This window comes from Monodelphis domestica, chromosome 2, assembly GCF_027887165.1.
Source record: "Monodelphis domestica isolate mMonDom1 chromosome 2, mMonDom1.pri, whole genome shotgun sequence".
NCBI classification, from domain to species: domain Eukaryota; kingdom Metazoa; phylum Chordata; class Mammalia; order Didelphimorphia; family Didelphidae; genus Monodelphis; species Monodelphis domestica.
Genome location: NC_077228.1, coordinates 371,937,503 through 371,962,755, shown reverse-complemented (window position 1 = coordinate 371,962,755; position 25,253 = coordinate 371,937,503). Strand labels below are relative to the sequence as shown.

At 38.5% G+C, this 25,253-nt stretch overlaps 1 protein-coding gene across 3 annotated transcripts in view; it reads right to left on the bottom strand.

Moving 5' to 3' along the window:
* Nucleotides 1-14,395, bottom strand: part of SOBP (sine oculis binding protein homolog) — a 216,220-nt gene extending 201,825 nt beyond the window's left edge. Inside the window, exon 1 of one of the 3 annotated variants that reach the window (XM_056814065.1) lies at nt 14,263-14,395. In XM_056814065.1, the coding sequence (XP_056670043.1) occupies nt 14,263-14,358 (96 nt within the window). In that variant the 5' untranslated portion in view covers nt 14,359-14,395. 3 annotated transcript variants of the gene reach the window in all.
* Between the last annotated feature and the right edge of the window lie 10,858 nt (nt 14,396-25,253).

Genomic DNA, 25,253 nt, shown 5'->3' with positions numbered 1-25,253 from the left:
GAGTGTAACATCCACCCTATGCTCCTGTTTGTGGATGGCATTGTTCACATTCCATCAAGCCCCAGCATATTGCAATCTAAATCACTTCAAAGTGTTTGACCTAACTATGTATGCAGGGAAAGTGACACACAGGGGTGAAGAATAGCTACTGTTCAGAATGTAATGGACAGATAGACAGCCTATAGAGTTTATCTAGCAATATATACCCATGATCCATGATGATGCTGTGACAGAATCAGATGCACACACACACACACACACACACACACACACACACACACACACACCTGGCACTGAAGGCAGACAATGAACTGGATGCAGAATTTAATAGAAGTAGGTGACCAGGTGAGATTACCTTTGGGAAATTATACACTGCTTTTAATGACCCCTGAGCATCTTCCTGAAATAAAGTCCCACCTTTTTAACGTCGGTATCCTACCAATGATGTTCTATAGCTATAAGCAATGGAATATTACAGTAAAAAAAAACAATAACAACAACAATCAAAGTTGCAGGACATCAAAAGAGTGAAGAAGAGGAACATAGGAGTTATGGGTTGGTTGCAACATACAACCACCAAAGAACTTCCTAGGAAAATGGTATAAAAGGACCTTGCCAAAGAAATACATAAACAGAAGGAAGGAGTACCTACCACAAAGCTCAAGGGCAGGATAACTAGACAGGCTACAAGTGCTTTAGTAGTGTCAAGTAATCCACTGGAAGGCTGTCAGCATATTGCATGGGGATTTATAGGAGGAAACCAAGAGTCACACTGGATGAAAAGATTCAAATGTATTACAATTAGCAGCATTAGTGGAAGGATCCATCCACATTGGTGAGAGCGCAGACTTTTTGAAGTATCAGTGTGAAAAATGAAATACTTATTTTTATAACACATATATAGTTATTATATATAATACATAGTTATTATACTCCTACTTTATATCTGTATAGCAAATGAGATTAATGCAGTGCCTGGCACATAGTGGGTATCATCTAAATGTTTGTTCCTTCCCTCCTCTAATGCTCTTAGCACCAACCTGACCCATAGTAAATAAAGACTTGTTTCTTTCTTTCCTTCTTTCCTTCCTGTTCTTCTGTCTTCCTTCCTTCCTGCTTTCCTTTTAACTATTAAAAATGTATATTCTTATGTATGATCACATTTGATCCTAACAATAACTTTTGAGGTAGGAGATTGCTATCTTTATTGCTATTTAGTCATGTCTAACATTTCATGATTACATTTGGGTTTTTTTGTCTAAGATATTAAAGTGGTTTACCATTTCCTTCTTTAGCCCATATAATAGAAAAGGAATCTGAGGCAAACAGGGTTAAATGACTTGCCTAGGGTCACACAACTAGTATGTGTCTGAGGACATATTTGGACAGAGGAAGATGAATTTTCTTGACTCCAGGCTTGGCACTCTATTCATCATGCCACATAGCTACTCACTGGGGTAGGCAGAGCAAATAGAATTATCTGCTTCCTCAGGTTAAAAAACAACAACAACAACAAAAAAAAAACCTCCGGTTCAGAAAACTTGGACAATTTGCATGAAAGGTTACATAACAAGTTAGTGGCAAAAGCATGCCTAAAATCCAAGTCTCTTAACTTCTATCACAATTGCCACTATTGCATCCTACTGTGGCAAAGAAGGTAGCTAAGTGACTCAGTGAATAAAAAGTTGGACTCAGGAAGACCTGAGCTCAAATCCAGCCTCAGTCACCTCCTAACTATGTGACTCTGGGCAAGTCAATTAAGCTCTCATTGCCTAACACGAAGGATCTACCAGTACTACTGGAGAAGGAAATGGCAAAGCACTCCAATATCCTTGCCGAGAAAACCCCATGGCTAGATGGCTCTGGTCCAAGAGTCAGGCATGATTGAACATCAATAACATACCAACATGGTTCAAATGTATGTTTAACATATGTAAGTCTAACAATAGTTTATATAGTCATCCACATTTATATTGAGCTTTAAGATATGCAAAATACTTTGCTCATATTATTTTATTAGATATGCTATCTCATTGATCAATAGCCAAAAGATAAAAAAGCTTAGGTGTTACAAAGGATGGATATCACTAGAAAGTTCTTATTATTAACATGAAGTTAACTCTTAAATTAGGGAATATCCATCACTGGAATTATTTTATTTTCAGCTTAATTCACAGTTAGTACCCATTCTATTAAGTACTTGCTTTAATGATGATATTGGATTCTTCTTATATACGGTACCTCATCTTCTTAATTGTGACTTTGTTGATATCAATATTCAGTCTGTTTACTTTGAAAGTCAATATACATAGTCAGCACACTATATTCAGACTCCTATCTCCTCCCCCCAGCTCCAGGTAACCTCTAAGACAGGAGAAACCAAGCATAAGTCTGGTTAAATTTTTCATATGAGTGCTTAAACTTCAGAAATTGGCAAATGCTTCAAATTTGGGCTCAATTTAGTGTTTTGTTCATTGCCTAGACTTAATGAAGTAAAGGACAAAATGTTAATGATGCTGGTTCAACTTTAAGTGTCTTTTTTGTTGTTAAAGATCTGGTTGTTAAATATATACTAGTACACTGCTGCTATAGGAAAGGGGAAAAAACTAACAGAAACAACCTAAAAGTACAGCTTTCCAGCTCTTCCTTTACTGGGTTTTCACAACTTTTTTGTTTCTTTTTTTTTTAAGTTAATTCCCAGGATGTTGAATATCACATGAACAAATGCACATACTATATACTTTAAAAAAAAACCTTCCTTCCATCTTAGAATCAATACTATGTATTGGTTCAAAGGCAGAAGAACAGGAAGGGCTGGACAAGTTTAAATAACTTGCCTAAGGTCACCCATCTAAGACATGTCTGAGATTAGATTTGAACCCAGGACCTCTAGTCTCTGGGCCTGATGTTCTATCCTCTAAGCCACCTACCTATCCCCATACTAAATATTTTCAAAAGCACAGCATAAATTATTTTTATATTATCCATCCTGCCATTTCTTTCTATAGTGATAGTTGAGAATTTAGAGCACATTGAAAATAGTTATTATTAATCTCAAAACACTTTTGCAACACCCATACAAAATCTTTAAGATTGCCTCCTAATTGAGGTCCTCACTTTCGATCTCTGTACTCACCAATATATCATCTACTTAACTGCCAAATCATCTTTTCTTAAGGCATGTATCTGGCCAAATCATTCCCATGCTCAAAACCTTCAGAGACTCCTCATTGCCTCTGAGATAAAATACAAATCCTGAGTTCAGCATTTAAGGCCTTCCATAACCTGGCTCCTACTTAACTTTCCAACCTTAATACTACCTCCCTTGAGAATTCCATGTTTCAACCCAACCAAACCATTAATTATTTCCTGAATTCAACATTCTAGTTTCTATTTTCATGTATTTGAATAAATATACAGGAAGTTCCCCACACATTTTATTTTTGTCTTTTTTTTTTAAATCCTTACCTTTTGTCTTAGAATCAATTCGAAATATCAGTTCCAAAGCAGAAATATAGAAAGGGACCGGCAAATGGGGTTAAGTGACTTGCCCAGGGTCACATAGGTAGTATCTGAGACTAGATTTGAACTGAGGATCTCCCATCTCGAGGCATGACACTTATCCACCGAGCCACCCAATTTCCCCTATTTTTGTCTTTATATCCCTGTTATGTAGCAAAGTACCTGATACATAATTGGTCAAATTTAATTCACAGATCATTTCTTGCCAACACCCCCTCCAGGATGTCTTCCTTTGTCATCTCCATCTAGTTTTCTGGCACCCCACAGGGGACTTGCATAGCACTTCCCACATTTCTCATATACATATGCATGAGTTATAGATGGCATATACCCCTGTAATTCAACAACATACATTTGTTAAGCGCCTAATATGTACAAGGTACTGTGCTGGGCATTGGAGATTTGAAGATATAACATGATGCTTTCTGTCCTCAAGGAGTTTACAATCTAATCAGGAGGGAGGTCAGAGATGATGCACAACATTATGCAAAAAAAAAAAGTAAAAAATGGCTCAAGGTAGATTATTAAGGGGCAGAGAGGCATATACAATGTGCTCTAGGTATGCATGTGAAGGAAAGGGGAAGTTTCAGCTGGAGGAATCAAGTAAGAATTCATGGACCATGTAGCATCTGAGCTGACCCTTAAAGGAAGAAAAGTATTTCAACAAATAATAGTGAGGGGAGTGCCAGCTAGATGACTCAATGAGATAGAAAGCCAGGCTTGGAGACAGGAGGTCCTGGATTCAAACCTGACCTGTCACTTCCTAGCTGTGTGACCCTGGAAAAGTCACTTAACCCTAATTGCCTACTCCTTGCTGCTCTTCTGCCTTGGAATGGGTACTTAATATCCATTCTAAGTCAGAAGGTAAGGGTTTAGAAAAGAGGGGAGAGGGGAAGTACACGCTGGACATAAGTCATGAGAAACAGTCTACACAATGATACGTAGGCAACAAATTGTAGATGTCTGATGAATAGTTAAAATTCTAGCATGGCTCCAATGTAGAGTGCATAACAAGAAATAGCATGAAATGGGAAAATTCCTATTTTAGCAATAGGAGTGACGTGAAATATCTCATTTGTGAAGTTTGCAAATAATGTGAAGAATCTCTGAGATGTCTGATCTAATTTTTGGATAATAATAACAGACAGCATGTATGTAGGGCTTTAAGTAAAGTTTACAGTGTGCTTTAGGAACATTACCTCATTTGATCCTCACACCAACCTAGGAGGCAGGTGCCACTATCACTCCAATTATACAGATGAGGAAACTGAGGCAGATAGAGATTAAGTGCCTCATCCAGGGTTACCCAGATGGTGTCTGAAGTCACATTTGAACCCGCATCTGAACACATGTCTTCCTGACACCAGCTCTTTCACCTGGTCCATTTCTACCTAGCTGCCTATACCTTCCCCAGAAGCTAGCAGAGTGCCCCAAACAGACACATTTTATAGGAGCTTAGCATGAAATAATCACAGACTTAGAGCTTGAAATGGTCTTTTGGTAATTTCATTTTAGGCCCAGAAATGGGAGAAATTGTCCAAAATCATACAAAATCTCGCAGAGCCAGAATTCAAACTCAGATACTTTGAATCGAAATAAATCCCAGTGCTTGTACTTCTGCATCATAACTAATGAATGGCTGTTCGATTTAATTATTCATTTTGTAAGCATTGAATTGTTGTAAGAACATAATGGCAGACAGCACTGAAACAATAAAAAGTAAGTTGTCTTTTCCAATCATGTCTAATGTATCTGTTCCTTGGCATTAATATTTTTCAATATTATAACCTATAAAATAGAACAGAGAAATTTCAAACTTTTATAAAGTCATGTCTCTGATATTCATCCTAATGAGGAACAGAAGCATAATGAATTTTAAAATTATCTCCTCTTCCCTATTCAACTCAGTTCAAGTGTAATTTCAGTCTTCCCAGCAGCCAGACTACTTGATGACGGATACATTGAAATTCTTTTTATTCCCCATAATGTCCAACATAGTACTTCCAGTCAATCAGTGAGTGTTTATTAAGAGTCTAGAATGTGAGAGGTGCTGGAGATAGAGAGATAGTCACTATTATCAAGGAGCTTGCATTCTATTGGGACAAATAAAACTTGGCAAAAAATTTAAATGATTTCTCAAGGAACAATGAAACGTAATTTCTAACAAAATTCAGAAAAGCAAGATCCTTTGGAATTTAGATTAGGGGTAAACGCAATCATATGAAGATCAGAAATATACACAGTATCAATATGGATAAAGAGCTATTGATTATTAAATATAATTTCAAAACATCTACTGGGACGAGTCATATAAGCATATAGAGCACAAATTGTAATTGTTTTAAAAAGAAAAGAAACTCACAGTCCTGTACAATTTAAGGGGCAGGGAGAATGCAGCTGTGCTTTCTAATTAAAGTTGTATCTATAATATGATAATGGACAACTTCCTGGAAGTTGATCAAATTTGACATCACAAGAGAGCCTAGCTTTTTAATATTGTTTTCAAGAACCACAAATGGAATATCAAGAAGAAGTAAAAAAAAAAGCCAGAAAAAACTCTAAAAACAATTGTTTTAGGGGAAAATTGAAGGAAATGAGCAAGCAAAAGAAAAATTATAAATTAAGAAATGAAGCAATATGATGAATTATAAAAAGCAGAGACAAGAATGCCAAAAGAAAACTCAAACTATGCCAACAGAAGCACCAGAATCAAAACTACAGTTTTCTCAAGATACAACAAAATGGATCACATTGAAGGAATTAAAGAAATAAAATTAGCAAAAATATCATGTCTTAATAAAGACAGAACTGAGTACAATTAAGAAATCTTAGCAGAAAATGAATGAAATGGTTTTTTTAAATAATGTTAATCCAATTATATAATACTTTAATGTTTGTGAAGTGCTTCGTCTATAACAACCCTGCAGAATATCTAAAGAAAGTATAATTATTCCTATGTTAAAGATGAAAAAACTGAGGGAAGACCTGAGAGTTTATGCCACATCCATCATCATACAGCTAGTAAACACAGAGATTGTGTGTCTACTAGTAAATATCTAAAGTGGGTTCCAAATCCATGCCTCTTCATTTTCAAATCCAGAGTCTATTATCCATTTTAAAATCCTTTTTGAAAATTTTATATCTCCTCCTCAACCTCTATTTCTAAGGACTGACATTGATGACAGTTTTCTGTCAGGTACCATTTGACCTACCATTAGAGGTGAAGTAACTGAATATGCAGAAGGGATTAAGAAGCTTGTCTAAAGTTTCAGAGTGAATTAGTAATTGAACTAGATTAGAATAGAGTTTCTGACTCCATTCCCAGACATAGGCCTGGTCCTGAATCTATGCTACCCCTCTAAAATCTGGCTCAGTGGTTTACTTATATTTGATAATACCATTGCCCAAGATGAGAATATGGCATTGGAAACACTTAAACAGTAAAAAATAAATCAGTTGGGTCTTCATTTTGTTTTATGTTTTCAGTTTTCACTTACTGGACAGTGAAATTTCTAATAAACTTGACCAGAGCCTGTGCCATGGAAAAAACAAATCCAGAAAGGGGTACTTTCTCCATAGAGATGTTAACTTTGGACACAAACCTTGTTGCTTTTATCTTGAGTGTGGCTTTTCAGTGAGAAGCCCTTTGACGGTCAGAATCTTTCCTAATACGACCATAGTAGCTTGTTTGTCTTTATTGAGATCATTGATATAACTAATAATTTAACAGTGGAAAAAAAATGGAACTGGGTTGCTGGTGATAAAAGTCCATACATTGTCATGCTGATAAAGCATCGTGCCCTACACAGCCACAGTCTGAACTGAGAGTGAAAAGGAGGGCATGTTCTCTTGCTCCCTCTGGTACCTGGTTTGAGTGACTTTGATATTGGTACTCTGAAACCCTAATTATGCAGTCATGCATATAAAATCCATGCTTACCGAGAATAAGGTCTCCTTTATCTTTGGTCTTCGGTTCATTGGTAAGAATTTGGAAAGGATTTTCCAACTTCAAGGCCATCTAGCACAACATCCTCACTTTACAGATGAGGAAACTAATATCCAGAAAGATGAAATTCTTTACTCAAAGATGCAATACAAACTGGGTGCTTAATAAATGCCCGATGAATGAATGAATCAGTGGTTTACTACATCTCCAAAAATTGTGTTGTGGCATGGAGCAGACAGTCATCTTTCCTAAGCTTTGATCTGCTGTCTGTGCATCCAAGTGCCCTGAAAGGGTCAAATAATTCTGTGGAACTGAAAGCAGGGCCTCTTGGTAATTCTGTAGCCAGCATGGCAGGTGTGCAGCTGTGTGCAGCTGTGAGCTATATCACACACAGCTGCTGGACTGTACTCAAATTCACAAAGATTTGCTACATTATTCTCTTGTCCTTGCCAAAACCCTTGGACTTAAAGTGGTGCCGAATTCCACAGACCTCTGGTTATGTAAGAGATATTAATACCCATCAGTCTTAAGATCCTGAAATATATGTTCAGGATATCTTTCTGACCTCCTTTGGGCCAGCTTCCTTCTTCTTTATCTCTGTTTTCCTAAATGTTGTTTATTTAGCATTTCAAATGAGCAAGATTTATTTTTTCCCATTTTGCCTTACAATATCTCATTTCTTTCAGCAAATGAACTTCAGGACTCCCTAGATTGAAACTGCATGTGTAACTAGTGTGACGTTCTGCAGTGGAAATGTTTAGACTTTGTATTTTTATAATCTACCTTCATGTATTAATACAACTGCTGATATTAGACAGTTAAAGAAAAATATTTCCATCAAATGACAAAAGCTCTCAGTAAAGGATACATTTCATTAGAGCAAAGGAGAAGTATGACCTTTCTAATTGAGTAGGATTTTCCCCTGTGCCCCCTTCCATTTAAAAACTCTCTGGTGCTCACTGACATGTGTGTCCTTTTCCAAGGCTTGTTTTTCTCTCTCTCCCTCCTTTTTGCAGAAGAGGGAAAAAAATCTATGTTACCTCCTCTTTTCTATGAGCCTTTCACACAAGGGGAACAGGCCTTGGCTCCTCAGAGCAATGCTTGGCAAACTCCAAGGCAGGAAATGCAGAAAGGAACGAGTCTGTCAGACTCATTTTCTTCTAGTTCAAATGTTTATTTCAGATTCTGGAGGAAGTAGAGTGGTTCCTTTCCATTTCCTTGTCTCTGGGACCCATGAGTTGGATGAGGCTTAGACATCCACACCACACCTCAGAATGTGCCCACCAACACCCTTAGACAGAAATGGAAACTTCTCTGAGGATCCCCAATATGAATGAAGCCAAATATATCTATACGCCTCACCACATCACTTCCAACTCTAAAATTCTAGCATCCTGTATCTTTCCAGTATTGCCACCTTTAACTCATCCACATCCAGTAGAATTCAAGCACCTTGGATGCAAGAACTATTTCATTTTTGTCTCTGTACACCTCCCTCCCCCCACCCCACTTCCCCTACCTTCAGAAGCACAATGTCTAGCTCAGAGTCAATGCTAGATAAATGCTTGTGAATAGGACTGAACCAAATCTTCATGTGGGATGGCTACAATTTATCAATGATTTTATGGAGACTTATAAATGACAATCCATGATTTGACAGCCATGTACCACAACCAGGTCACAAGGCCTGAAAGATTACTTCACTTTGACTTCATATATATATATCATATGATAAAAAAAAAATTCATGGTTACCGCTCTTTTGAAAAAGACTGACAAATGATGTCTGCCACAGTTGAAATTTAGACTAAGCCATCTCAGAATTCATTACATTTCCCAGGCATCACTGACCAACTGGGTCTGCTACCAGGACATGGTTTCCATGGCTCATTTTATTTTTATGAATAAGTAGCTTTTAACCATATAACCATTCTAACTTCCTGCACTCTATCCCCTTTTCCCCTTTTAAAAGACACAAAGCAACCAAAGGCGCTCAGCTCTAGACACAAATTATGGTGTCTATATCAGGGCTTTTACATCTTGACACAGATCCTTCTTTAAATACCAAATTGGGAATGTTAGAACCCAAACTGGAGGACCTTCTGATGAGTTTACAACTAAACCCTAACAGATGGACCTGTCTTAAGCTGTAGGCAACAGGAACGAAGCCCAATTTTAGATACAAATTACTTACTGAGAATATTTATAGGCAGCAAACTCTTTGGGCACAAGAGGCAGCCCTCAGAAATTTTAATACAGATTAATCTGGAGTTTTGCAATTGATAAAAGAAGTCAAACATTGCAAATGCATTAATTGGATTTTGATTAGGAGAGTTTCCAGGGCAAGATGTTTGATCTAATCATTTAAAGTTTCTTTTTTTCCAAATAGTTACACTGGATGAAAATCTGATCCAATCAATCTAATCATCTTTTGGATAGTTTGAGGAATATCAGTGTGTAACAGTTGTGATTCACAGTTCAGTGTTTGGTGAATTCTATGCACAGCCAATGGAATTCTTTACCTGTGATATGCACATTTGGGGTGTCCCAAAAGCCTTAGTGTAGTTTGCTAAGACTTTTGGGACACCCTGTGTATATACAGACATATATACATCCATATGCATATGTATATATGTACATATATAATAAATATGTATGTGCATGGACAGATCTCTTTAAGAAATTAGTTTTTACTACATATACTATAATGAGTAAGCTACTAAAATCTAATTAGTCTTTAAATGTGTCCAATTTCCCTACAAATAATATCCCAATTTTGCATCACATGAGATAGTTTATAAACATGTTAACAAGAAGCAATGTTTGATGTGATTCCAATATTTAGGAACCAGAAGAAGTAGCCAATTGGGATGCAGCAAAAGGCAATATGGACTCAGTGGACTCAGAGCACCAGACCTGGAATCAGAAAACCCCAGGTAGGTTGGAATACCTACCTTTCCATTTTCTAGCTAGGTGACCATAGGCCAGTTCTGAGCCTCAGTTTCTTCATTTTTTTAATGAACACCTACCTTCCAAGCCATTGTGAAATTCAAATCAGAAGATGCACTTGACAAACTTACTATATAAGTAAATATGAGGTATAATCACATTGTCACCCTTTTAATAAATTTTCCTCTTGTCTTTTAAATAAAGCATACCAATCACAGGCAAAAAAGGAACTTGAATTCATTTTTTTTAAATAATGAGCATACAAATATAAGAAAAGTAGGATGAAAAGAAGAAGAAAGAAAATAAACCAAAGATAAAGAAAGAAACATTGCAAAGGTCACAGTGAAATAAAAATTTCTGTTTGAAGATATTTCCATCCAAGTACAAGTAGAAAGAAGCCTTAGTCATGTGCTTTTTGAACACAAAATTGTATTGTATCAAATTTAAATTTGTTACAACTGTCATGTACATTAGTGTAGTGATAAGGAAAATGTAACAATATCCAATCTAATGAAACAGCGACCACCATTAGCTTCCAGCCATATTCAAAACCGGTCTGTTAGTGACATTGCTGGTGTCATGTGAAAACCTCAGATTCTGTTTGTCTTCTCTAGCCATCCTCAAGCAAAAATATGACTATATCAAACAGAAGATCTTGAAGGAAGTCTCTGTGATGAGGTAATTTCATTGCTCATTCACAGTGCCTTGCATTTGCTGTACTTAAAATAGACACTTGTACCAATGGCCTTTTTATTACCCGAAGGGAGGGAAAAAAAATCACATACACACCAGTCCTTTTTCTTTCTGCCCGCAAAGGGAAGCAACTCAATCCAGCAAGGGCTGAAACCTGAGTAGGTCACTGTATACCACGATAAAATTCCCTAATCCCTGAGCCAAATTTCCCTAAGGGGGCCCTCCTCCTGATCCTTCACTTTCCAAGCTGACTTTTCCATTCCCTCTCTCGTCTTTCCCTCTTTCATTTCCCCTACCTTAAAGCCTTGATATCTGATCCACTGTGGGTGCTCGGGTTACAGTTTTTACAGCTTAGGCTGTCTACTGCTGTATACATTCCTTTCTTTCTGCTCTGCCGTGATTACTTACCAGAGCTTATTTTACACTGGTCCAGATGAAAGCAGTTCAGATGAAGGCAAACACAGTCAGGCAGCTTGAGCATTACAGATATGAAACTCCACAAGGGCACATTGTGTTCTCTGTGACATTTTGTTGCACATATTTATACAGTATAACCAATTTGTTATGTTACTCCAGTCTTCTTTAGGTTTATGCGGGTTCTAAAAAAAAGCCTCCCCATGGGTTTTTATTAAGAGCAGTATAATATCAGAGAGGACAAATAATACTTCTACCCTCTGTAAGGTTAACTTACTATATTGGAGGGGTAAGTATTCAACAATCTCATTAGAAATGAGATTTCAAGGCTAACTGAAATAATTGACACAGAGAGGGCATAAAAGATTCACCTAGGGCACACAGATTATTCCAGATCAAAGAGAAAAATACAAATCTTGCAGGCAATCAGGTTATTACAACTGATGACTTTCTATCCTCTTACTACTCCAAATTGAAATCTTGAGGTTTATAGATTCAGCCAGCAATTATAAAATAAATAAATAATGAAAAGGAAATTCTGTGCACCAAGGTTAAGTCCAATGCTTAGTCCTAAAGCATTAGTTTAAAATTGTGTAATTTTCCCCCTTCACACAATGTTGTTTTTGTTTCTTCCTCACTAGTTCAGACAAACATCTGTTATACTGTAGAAGAACAACTATCTCCCAAACCGCTGAGTGTGCCTGCAGCCAAAGTAAACAAAACAAACCCAGAGGATCCAGCACAGTCAGCCTTTATATCCAGCCAGGATAACATTTCACATGTTTTGATTAAAATTAGCTAATTTGTAATTCTAGAACCTATGAAACTTAAAAGCTGCAATCCATATAGATCACATTGAGAAATGTTTTAAAGGGGCAGGGCATGATGTGATCTATTTCGGCAGGGCTCTTCACATCTCTCTCGGTTCCTCTCAATATAATATGAAATGGAAAAAGAAATCTGGATATTAGGGTGAGAGGAAATGGAGAAGGAATTAGAATGGCAGTCTTAGTTACTATGGGATATCTGGCTCCTGAAAGCCCCATCGAAAAGCACCAACTTCAGTTCTTTCAAAGAAACAACTGTCCATTCTTAGAATCATTTGTGATTTCCATAAAAAGCTATCAATTTCCAAGGCATTTCCCCCTTATTAAGATTGAACCACATCCTTATTCCATTTATACATCCATTCCTCACCTTTCTAGACACTAAGTCCCTCACTTACAGATGAAGAAAATCCTAGCATCAAAATCCAGATGGGCACTGACATTTCAGACAAGAAAGAAAGGGGAGGAAGACATCATACAAACAATGAGCACAGGTATATGTAATATTTATTATACACCTACGAGCAACCAGGTGTTTCCTATGCTTGAGCATCAAGGAAAATGTGATAAAATATTTTCTGATAAAAAAATTAAATATGCTAAGCTTGTCATAATAGAGTACTAGTTTCTTTGAACTGGGTCTTTCAAATATAAACCTTTCGTTCAACAAAGTGAATTAAAGGATTTCAAAAAGTGACCAAATGGGTCATTTTAATGTATTCCATGCAAGCAGTTTCCTAGCATATTCAAAAGGATGGAAACTAAATTCCCTAATACCTATTACCTGTTTGTGTCTCAGAAGAAGAAGAAGTTTAAAAAAAAAAAAAAACAGACCAAAGGAAAGGGGGAGGAAGCAACACCAGAACAGACGTGTAAAGTCAACACAGAAAAAAAAAAAAACTCTCATCTAGCCAAAAGCTGCAACCTCATGGAAAAAAGAAAAAAGAAAGAAAGAAAGAAAAAAAAGGGTCCTGAGCTGTGTTCTTGTGCAACCGCTAAAATCTGAACATCTGGAGTGCCAACCTCCTGCATAACCTCTGGAACACAGCTGGACTGGCAGGTCTTTATATCAGATAGGACACCCGGGCTAGCCCCCTCTGAACAATAAATACGCTGCTGTCAAAAAACGGCCCCTTCAGACAGCTTTCTTTCAACAGAACTTACTCCGGTTTGATTAACTGTGAAGTGAAGCATGTAACGGAGAAGAAGCAAAAAAAGGAGGTGGGGTAGAAAAGGAGTGAAAGAAAAGGGGCGGGGGGGAGGTTAGAGAACAGGGAAAGGGGGACTCCCTTCGTGTAGCGCAAAAATTATGTGCGGTTCAATCCATAACATTTCACTTTGACAATTTAATTATACCATTGCAGCTGGCTATTTTAAAAGGGGGGTGGGAGAGGAAGGGAGCAAAAGAGGAAGGTGAAAGACAGCGCTTTTCCAGAGGTGCCTGTCCCATCAAGGCAGCTCCCTAACTTTGGAGGGTTCACAAGGAGAAAGGTTTTATCAGAAGGAACTGCACAAGCGATTAGTCAAGCTTTCTTTATGCCCCACCCGTTCCTTATTCCCCTCCTCCTTTCCTGGATGTGTCCGTAACTCCCCGGGTTTTATTAGACTAAGTATTGTGTGAGAGCTCTTCTCTTTCCTCTCGCTCTCACTCTCTCTCTTTTTCCCTCTCTCTTTCTCTCTCTTCCTCTCCCTCTCTATGTCAGTCAAAGGAGTTGATTTGCAGGATTGAAGGCTAGGAGTTAGCCCCTATTTTCCACCCGGGAGGCGGAGCTGAGACATTCAGTGCATCCTACAGAAATTGACAAGCGATCCCTTAAAAAAAAAAAAATCCATGCAACTGCAAAAAGGGGGGCGGGAGGGGGGGGCAAAAGAAAAAAGAAAGCTTTACCCAGACAGTGGGGTTTATAAATACCTTCATTTCCTCATTGATCTCCCTTTTCACAGGGTGAGCCGGTTTCCTGCTCCTTTTATTTTCGGGAGGTCTCCCTTCTTTCTCCATTTCTGCCATGTTTTTGTGTCTGGTTTCTGGGGTGATGAAATGGCTGCTCCCGCCGCCGCCGCCTGACTGGGTGCCTCGGCCGCGGCGGCCGCCGGTGCTGCCGGTGGCGGAGAAGGAAGAAGAGGAGGAGGAGGAAGGGAAGGAGGAGAAGGAAAAGGCAGAGAGGTGCCGGAGGTAGGGAAGGGGGATCTGGAGCTAGGGGAGCGAGAACTCTTCTAGCGGCAATAGACGTCAGTGACTGTCAGAGGGAAAGGGAGCTCTGGTAGTCTGGGGGATGCCGATGATGCAGCCGCCGGAGCCGCCGCCGCCTCTGCTGCTGCTGCTGCTGTTGCTGTAGCTGCTGCTGCTGCTGCTGCTGCTGCTGGCGCTGCTGCTGTTGCCGCTGCTGCTGCTGCCACCGCCACCGCTGTTGCTGCTGCTGCTGTTGCTGCTGCTGCTGCTGCTGCTGCCGCCCTGGCCGCCACTGTTGCTGCTGCTGCCGCCGCTGCAGCCGCCACCACCGGGCTGCATCCTCGATGCCCTGTGGAGTCGTCAGCCATGTTCCGTCTCTCTGTCTGTCTGCATGGGAGAAGGAGGACAGGGGGCAGAGAGGGAGACTGAGAGCGAGAGCGAGCTGCTCTATGTGCGTGGATGTGGGTTCTTCGCGTGTGTGCGCGCGCGCCCGTGCGCGCGCGCGCGTGTAGATGTGTGTGTGTGTGTGTGTGTGTGTGTGCGCGCGTGTGCGTGTGCGTATGTGAGTGTGTCTCTAGTGTGTGCCTGGCAGAAGAGCGCGCCAGCCAGAGAGCCCAGTGCCTTCAGTGAAGGGGGGCGGGGTAGGGAAGGAGGGAGGGAGAGAAGGGAAAGGGAATGGGGTGTGGGGGGTGTGGGGGGATTCGGAAGAAGAAAAAAAAAGGTGGGGGCGCTAGGACAGCCCCCCGGCTCAGGGAGCGGGCGGGGCTTCCGCCGTCACCGAAGACGCGGATGCTGCTCCGCTCCGCTCTGGCTCCGGCTGCGGGGGCTTCTTAGACTTGGCTATTCATCCTCTGCAGGGACTGGCAGGAGGCGGCTCACCTCGCTCCCGCCTCCTCCTCCTCCTCTTCCTCCTCCTTCTCCTTGTTTCCCTTCTGCACCCCATCCTTCCCCCTCCTCACCATGCTCAGTGCCTTTCTTCCCCATAGCTGCGCGTTTGCAATGTGTGTAACTAAATATGTATTTTATATTTATTAGGGTAGGGATTAGAATCCCCCAAGATCTCACTGGAGGCTTCAGTCCTAGAGGCTGCTGTTGGAAATTGGGCGGGGGTGACCGAGGAGGGGGCGAAGAGAGGTAGGGGAAATGGGCTAGTTAAGAGAGGAATCCCCGTCCGCCGATTCCACCAGAGCTCTGGCAGCTGCTTCGGGAAGGTTCAACTAGCAACTCGCTAGAGCTGATGGTCCTGGGGTTCGAAAGACTTGAGGTCCTGGAGGGCAATCAGTGTCCGCCGCCGGCGGCCTGTGGCAGTGCTTTTGTGATCCTCAGCGGGAACCCTCATCATGACGCCCCTCAAAAAAGTCCTCGATCCCTTTTCTTCCCGTATCCCGCTGGAGACGCCTTCTCTCCCCGCCTCCTAGCACTAGGCTTTCAGCTTGCCTCCAAAGAAAGCTTGCATTTCTAGGTCGCAGTCTCTGTCGACCCCATTAGGAAATGGAGCATCTCTTCCCCTTAGCCCCCGCCCCTTTTTCTTTTATTTTAAAGGGCAACAGCTTCCGTCCCCTCAGTGCCTAACAAAAAGTTAATTCCACCGCTCACTCACTCCACCCCCTGAGTGTCTCCCGGGTTTCCCAGGTTCCGAGCCAACTAGTTTGCACTTGTGCCTTCTCAGAGTAGAGGCCACCGGATGATGTCCAAAGCTCCCTAGGATGCCCAGGAGAAAACGGCTTTCTCAGAACTCCGGAGTAGCCAGAGCTCACAGCCACACCCGCCAGAGTCCCACCCCGCCACACTCTACCCTGCCCCGCCCTCCCTGCCTTCTCCTAGATTCCTCTCTCTCTCCAACTCTCTGTCTCTCTCCCTCCCTACCTCCCTACCTCCGCCTCTGTTTCTCCATCTCTGTCTCTCTGTCTCTCTCCTCTGTCTCTTTCTCTGACTGTCTCTGTCTCTCTTTCCCCTCTCACTCTGTTAAAAGGAATGAATGGTTCCATAGAAGTTACCTAACACATTGGAGGTGCTAAATTATGATGCACACTAAAAGCTTCCAAGGATTATTCCTGGGCCACGCACTTTCCAATTCCGTGGAAGTTCATAATTACCTGATACAATACAGTATGGGGGTGTCCATTGTTCCATTAGTCAAAATTGTCTTTGTGAAGCATTTTTCATTATGACTGGTGGAGCTTTAAATTACACTTTTTTTGGATACTTGAAAGATAAAATGTGTTTTGTGTGGATATGAGTAGGCTCTCAATAAAAATTTCTGTTTTGCCTGTCAAAGCTAAGTTCATTCTGCATTTTATAATGTCTCATTTGCATGTTTTACTATATATATATATATATATATATATATAATATTGGCTTCCTGATCTTAAAAATCACTGGCATATGGGAGTGTAACCTGGAAAGCTTGAACTGCCCAATATCTTCTCTCTTCTTTACATTCCTTTTTTCTTTTATTCTTCCCAAGCTCTGACTGGAACCTAGGAAAACCCAAAGACCAGAGGTAGAACTCTCTGAACCTGGCAGGTCTCTCCAAGCTGCCCCAGATCCCTTCAAGAACCAAATTGTAAAAAGAGAGGAACTCTGGAAAGGCAATGAATATTCACTACTAGGTGTCAGTAGTAAATATCTGCCCTGCAGAAAAGTTGGAGAGCTTTGAGGAACTTGGTTTGTTCAGCAAAAGAAGAAAAAAAAAAGAAGGGAAGTTTCCTACCCCAAGCCCTCCTGAGGAAGGATAGCACATATGAGTTAGAAGATCCAGGTTCAATAAATTTTATTAGAGCTCCTTATAATGGCTGAGCTCTCCAACCTTTCTATGTAATTGCTGGGATGGGGTCACTAGATGTTGCCTCCCTTTTCATCAAAGGCTCAACTTCTTAGGGGAGGAAGCCAGATTTTACTCCCAGAGCTGTGTAGTGAATGAAATCTGAATTTCTGCACAAAAAACCCTTGGCATAATCATTCGGAGTGGGGTATATATCAATAGTTTTGCTAAAGGTATGTAGAAACAAAAGATATCCCTTAGGAAAGGGAACAAAAAGGTAATATTTTAAAAACCTGAATTATATCCATCACATCTGACAAGTAATACATGGGTTGAGGTTTCATGTTTTGTGCTATTGTTTGTGGTCTTATTTATGTGTATGAGAACTAGGGGTAGGATAGGTGAATTTTTCATGAGTATCATTGACTTGGAGAAATGGGAGGGGTTTTAAAGTATTTTTCAATATTCCAAACTGTGGAAACATGTATTGTAAACTATACCCAAATTTAGCTTTTTGTCTTCTGGAAATATTTTTTAAGGCCCCTCTGTTTCCTTTGGTGCCAGAACCATTACAATTGATTCACTGTTTTTCAGCTCATATCATATAACAAGTTATATATCCCAAGTCCTCAGATACAGTTTCACAACTTAGGAATAATAAACAACCCTCCAAAAAGTAAAACATAACCCAAAGTTATATTTGGATATAGATGACCTTCCTTCAAATAAAATGTACTTTGAAATGAATCCACATTAAATAATAATAATTTTAATAATCATTATCTACTCTACCTGCTCCTTTACAGGAAAATGTTTTAGTGAAAAGGAAGGGGAGAATATCATGTTAAAATCCAAGATTGGAAGGTTTGGGAGCTAACTCTTAGCTCTAAGACAAATGTATTCAAAGACTTCTCATTGTCAAGAATAAATTTAAGCATCAGGAACTAAAGAATCTTGTTAGTAAATCTAAAGTAAATAAAATGTAGTAGAGATCAAAGTGGAAAAATTTATACCTATCTTTCAGGATAATGTCAGAAGACTTATCATTAAATTCCTTTCCAGTATGGTCTGTTATTTCATTGGTTTTTAATCTGAGTTAAATCACATGTCCTGAAAAGCAATAACACATCTTCTAGATCAGAGATTTTTTTGACCCTTTTTGGTATCTGGGGTCCAACTGTCAGTCTAGTGAGGTCCATAAAGCCTTTTTCAAAATAATGTTCACAAATGCAGAAAACAAAATCTATATGATTATGAAGAAAGCAAATTCTATTGAGACACCTTCAATAAAAAGAAAAATTTTTAATCATTGATCCCAGATTAAGAACCTCTGAGTAAAAGATGGGACATTGGACTTGCATTCAAGAAGATGAATTAAAATCTCTCCTTAGATATTGCTAGACTTGTGACTGATAAAAATCACGTGACCTTTTGTACCTTAGTTTCCTCATCTATACAATAATTAGATTATATTTAGTAATCTTTAAAGATCCTTCCAGCTTTAATCTATTTTCCTAGACTATATATGCCCTCAGAGAATGGACTTATTTTATATTCCTCTGAATCACTGTACCTGGGGTCCAGCCAATCAAACTGATTCCTCTGGGTTGTTCCCTGTTCTCATTTATACCTCCTAACTCTATCCTTCACACTCAGCTGGTGGTACTAAGAAAACATTCAAGAATGCAGTGTGAGGAAAAATGAAGACAGACTGATTTCCAAATGACCCTAATGAAATCTGAGGATCTTACACATGCAATCAATTTGTAAATCCCTTTCCCTTTATTATAAAAACAACAAGAGTTTAGTACTATTCTGCTTCCCACAGTCTTACTCATCCAATTTCTTTCTTTTACATTTCTTTTAACCTAATTTCACTAATATAAGTGTTGGCCTATTGAGATCACACACAGTATGAAATTCCTAGAGATGCCCCTGGGCTCCCAATCCCACAGGACTATACTGATTCTTTGTACTCCCTCCCCTTACACTTTACAGTGAATTACAGAAAGAAATCAAGTAATTGTTTAATTAATTTTTCAGTTAACCAATGTACCAATTTTTAGTGTGTCTTTTAATGAACTGTCAATAATTAAGAGATATATTGTAGTCTATGAAGTAGGTGTTAGTTGTGTCTTTAAATGCCAACACTATATACAAATTGCATTATATAAGGCTTAATTTTTTTATATCTACCAGTAATTAAACTGGTAGTTTCTCCTTCTTAAGCAATTAACTTATATTATTCAAATATATGTGTATGATTCAAAAAACATTGGGATGATTAACCACTGATACAACTAACTACATTTAAGATGTATGTTAGAAGTCATTCAGGAGGAAAACACACTTAGTTGGACCTTAGAGTAAGTACATGAGAATATTATAATATGAAGCTAGACAGGATAAATTGGATGCAAATTATAGAAGACTTTGAATGACAAGCAAAAGAGTAGGGGTTTTATTTGAAGAAAAATGGGGAGTCTTCATTTTAGCAGTGGGGAATAATACAAGATATGTGTTGCTGTAGCAATCAATACTGGAAAGATAGATGATTTTGTTAATGTCTGAAAGCCCTCACCAAAGAAGATCATAATACTTCTACAATCTAATAGATAAGCCTTGAGAGTTGTTTTGCTCCACCCACTCCACTCCCCACCCACCACCAAAAAAAAAAAAGTCATCATCCTCTTGACCAAGCTAGTGATGAATAAATTTAGATAAACTAATCTTCAACAAACAGGAATGCAGTGTATAATTTGTAAGAGAAGGTTTGACATCTTGGAGAGAAATGAACAAGGCAAGAGCTACAGAATGCTACAGCAGTAGGGGATGGGCAGAAAAAAAGGAATCCAGAACTTTGGAGGAGGAGAGCTGAGCTGATTCAGCTACAGTTGGAAACCTGACTTCTGTCTGGCACCATAGACCAGATAGGTAGCTCCACCTGACTCCTTGATCCACTGATCTTCTCTCTGTAATTTCCTGACCCTGATCCCACCAGAAGATAAACCTACTGGACAGGACTTTGAAAAATAAGCTGTCCAATAAAGAAGATTTTCCATCTACCTTCTTTGAATCTGAACTTGGAACACTTACAGTGCAGCCAAGAACCAGAGTCCTCCTTATTCTGACTCCAAAGGGTCAGGTGAACCAAACCTGATCTACCTTGATTTTAGGGGAAGGATATTAGCTAGTTAGGGACCCCTTCTCCCTCCTTCCTTCCTGAACACTAGATCTTTACCCTCTATCTGCCCTGTACCTTCCTGTTTCCCTCCAATAAAATTTAGTTAAAGAAAGACTCAAGAACTGAGTCCAATATTACTAGAGGGAAACTTGAGAGGAAAGGGGAGAAGTGACTATCTCTCCCCCAAAAGAAGAGAACCTACCACTGTAAACTTCTTCAATAGGATCCTTCATAGAACACAACAGTAAAAGCTGAAGGCAACCTTGGGGGGAGGGGGGGGCAGAGACACCATTCCCTTTATCACCCTTTTCCCCTTATTACAAATCTTCTCCAATTTTACCATTTATTACACATTACATCTATACTTGATGCCTTTTCGGCATGATAAAACCTACTACAGTTTATATTCCACTGACATGCACTTTAAGAAAGTCCAGGGGTCACCTCTATGTCAAGCTTAGGTAAGGGAGAACTTTAGTTTGAATTTAACAATAATATTTAACATTATATTTAACAATAATACTATTAGTAAGGTTTCTAGTGTTTATCCTCACTGCAGCCCTTTGCGATAGGTGGCATAACCACAGTCATATAACTAGTGTCAAAGGTGGGATTCAATCCAGACAATGCTTTTTATACTTTACACCAGGAAAATTCATTTCGAGTGATGCCTAGAATAGATCAAAAGATTATAGGAATTTGAGTTGGAAGAGACCTTAGAGGTCATCTATTTGACCTGCCTCCCTTTTGATTTATAGATAAGGAAACTGAGATTCAGAGAAGTTAACTACTTTGTCCATGGTTGCCTAGTTAATAAGTGTCAGAGGCCCAGGACCATTTAACACTGAGAGGGGAGATGAGTCAGGAAGCCATTGCAATAAACCAACTAAGAATTAATAAAGCCTTAACCAGGATAATGGAAATGGGAAGAGTAAGGAAAAGATGGATAGGATGCCACAAATTATTGAATTGTGGGATAAGGTAGGAGGAGGAATCAAAACAGACTCCAAAATTCAAACATCTTTGACTAAGAGAATGTTGATGCCATTGAATATAGGAAGATTTGATTTTAACAACCAAAAGAAAAATTTCAGAATTCATTATACCAAGTGACCTGTAGCAGGACATATGAGGAAAGTATGTCTGCTTTAAAAATATATAGTATCAAAGCAACAGGATGGACACTTTCTAGCCGTGTGACCCTGGGCAAGTCACTTAACCCCAATTGCCTAGCCCTTGCTGCTTTTCTGCCTTGGAACCAATACCCAGCATCAATTCTAAAGCAGAAGATAAGGGGTTTTTTTTATGTATAACATGATAAAATTACAAATTTCTATTACAGATAAATTAGATTATTTTGAGAGCTACAAAAAAACTTTCCCACATATAAAAAGGATTCCTAATAACATTCTTTTCAATAATGAACTCTTGTACTACAGATAAAATAAGGTTAAATTTATTTTTGTAATATCTAAAACTTCAACTTTTCTGAAACACATTTATTATCCAAAATAAGACATTGCTGTAAATGCAGTAAAATAGTCTTTGCAATTATAACAGTTCTTATTCATCCAGGGCAAGCATTCTTAATCTATTTTGCATTGTGGACCTCTTTGGAATTGTGGTAAAGATCATAAATCCATTCCCAGAATATTTTTAAATACATGAAACAAAGCAGGTAATATTACAAAGGAAACTAATTATATTGAAAGAGTTATCAACATATTAAAAATTCATATACCCTAAGTTAGTGATTATAGGGAGAGTTCAGTTCCCAATATTCAGCCATAACATATATTTCAATTCTAAGCTAAATAGAAAAAATCTCATGTAAAGTATCCTAGTTCATAAGACTGGCCATAAGGAAGCAATACATTGACTGGGTATCATTTGGGACAGGCACTGAAGCAAACACTTGCTAAATGGTACTCCAGCGCCTAATGCCCAGAAGATAGAAGGCTGCTTCCTAGTTTTCACTCCAGTAATAAAGAAGGGGAAAGGACTTGTATAAAAATATTAATAGCTACTCTTTTTGTGGTGGCAAAGATTTGAAAATTGAGGGGATGTCCATCAATTGAGGAATGACTGAACAAAATGTGGGACATGTTGCTATAAGAAATGATAAGCAAAATGACTTCAGAAAAAGCTGGAAATATCTGTAGGAACTGATGCAAAGTGAAATACGCAGAACTGGGAGGACATTGTACACAGTAACAGCAGTATTGGTTGATGATTATCTGTCAAAACCTGGCTACTCTCAGCAATGCAATGATCTGGGACAATCCTGAAAGACTATTGATGGGGAATGCTATCCACCTCCAGAGAAAGAACTGTTGGAGTCATCTTTCACATCAGTGTATTTATGGTTTTATTTTAGAGTTTGGGTTATGTGTGAGTTTGATCTTACAATGCCCAACATGAAAGTGTATTTTTCATGACAATAAAAATGGGGAGGAAAACCAACAAATTTTCACTACAGGACCTTAATTTACAATGAGACAAAGAAACAGCACTAAAGAAAACTAAGTTTATTAGTTATATAAATATAGGAACTATGCTGTTCCCATAATGTATGTATAGCCAGAATAATTATATGATACATTTTCTTTCCCTGTCTCTGACTCTGTCTCTCTCCCCACCCCCTCTCTCACACATACAATAGTGGAATTTTGAAAACACAAAATCAGTTAAAGTAATGTGGTTGTTATGTGGTTGATGAAGATAGCCAAAGCAGGTAATTCAGGACAAAAAAAATTACTTCAGAAGCTGATTTACCTCTTTGATTGTTGCTTTTGATCAAGCTACACTTCATTTGATGCTATGTAGATAAATTCTTACTCTTAGCCGAGAATTATATGTACTTTAGATGTCACTAACCAAGTGACTTAGAAATTATTAAATCTGTGACAACCCAATTCTCTTAGACCTGAGGAAATAAAATGACATGTTCCTTCTTTTTTAAAAAATGTATTGAAATATTTTGTTTTGACATAACAAACACTTCCAAAAAAACCTCTTTAAATAAATCTGCCTTCAAAGCACATTCCCACAAAACAGTCAAGTAAAACCACTCAGATAGTATTTGTCACCTTCCACTTTGGTAATGTTATATTTTTAACAAAAAGGAAGAACGTGTCCATTAACTTTGTTACTGTTAGTCACTCACTGTGAGTACCAACATGGCCTATTTTATTTGATATGTCTTATTGACTCTGAGAAGCATGTTCCTTTTTGAAAATTCTGATATCAAGAGACATTAGAAAGGTAAAAACCTAATTATATCTCCTCTTTCTTCAGTTTCTTCCTCTTCTTCCTTTCCGTCTTCTTCTTTGCACATCTATACAATGTAAAAACATTCATTACAAACCACCAATATCTTTAAGTGTAACATTCTGCATTTTCCTACTCTCAAACTATGCATAACATTCAATAAACAATTACACGAAATTGATATCTGTTTTGACCCACCTCATTTGAGAAACATTAAATACAAGGAGGCATTTTTCAATTCACAGAAAACTTGTCTTAAATACACTATTGGTATATAAGTTGTCTCTTTATTATATCCCACAAGGACATTGAATGGAAAGGATTCTGCAGTTTAACTATGGAAAGACATTAATACATTTCAGTCAAAGAATAAAAGCTATGTACATAAATTAAAGTTTCTATAATAGACCTCCATACAAATTGTGTGTTTTTGAACTAGTCTAAAAAAATCCCACTGAAGCTATTAAATGTGTGGTCCAGATGACTGAGAGGATAGCCTGAATAAACAAAAGTCATTCATTTTAGTGTGTAAAGTGTTATATATGGGTTAAAAGAAGGGATTCAAACTACCTATATATATATTTTTTTTATTTTATATATATATATTAATTTTATTTTATTTATATATATATGTAGGTAGTTTGAATCCCTTCTTTTATATATATATATATATATATATATATAAAATTAAAAAGTTTAATTAGCTAAAGGGAGAAGGGAAGGGGAACAGGAAATAATTTGCTTCTAACCCACAGCAGATATTTAAAACCCTAAAACTTTCTATAATTATTCTAAACTAATTAATTTAAGTATTAATTAAAGTTATGGAGGGATTGGTAAGGGGCAGGGACAAAAGGGCCCAAAGAATCTCACAATACCAGGAGTCCTCTTTGAGTCAAACAGCAATTCCAGAAAGATGTCACCAACAACAGCTGAAATCCACTTCTCTGTAGTAGCAGTAGGAACAGGCAGAAATGTCAAGTAAGCCAAAGAAGAGGGATCCACTGGCTCTCTGGGTCCACTCCAGAAATATCAGACAGATACTCTCTCTGAGCTCTCCTGACTGCTGAAGAAAAGCAGCCTCTCCCTCCTCCAGGGTCCACAAACTGTGTCCAGCAACTTCCTGTGTGTTTAATTCCCCAGCTCTTTTGAGAGTTCTGTGTGGAATGTTGGTCTCCAGGATCTCTTGCTGTCAGCTTGCAAATTCCCTTACTACAAAAGCTTTCATCATGTGGATGTTCTTTGGGGGAGAATGTTGATAGATAATGATTTACTCTGGTCTGACTTCAGAATTAGAAGTCATTTACTTAAAATTGCATATTTGGAAAGTAGCTGAAAATGTATTAATTTCCAAAGATCAGGAACTTTGAACTGTATAGGCATTAATTCATGCAGTCAAAATCCTGACTGATTTGAAAATTAACAGTAATGGGCATATTTGTAGTTTTTGAAATACATATACCTTTGTACAGACAGTTTAAATAGCTATCCAAAATGTTTCAAGAATAGAGTGCT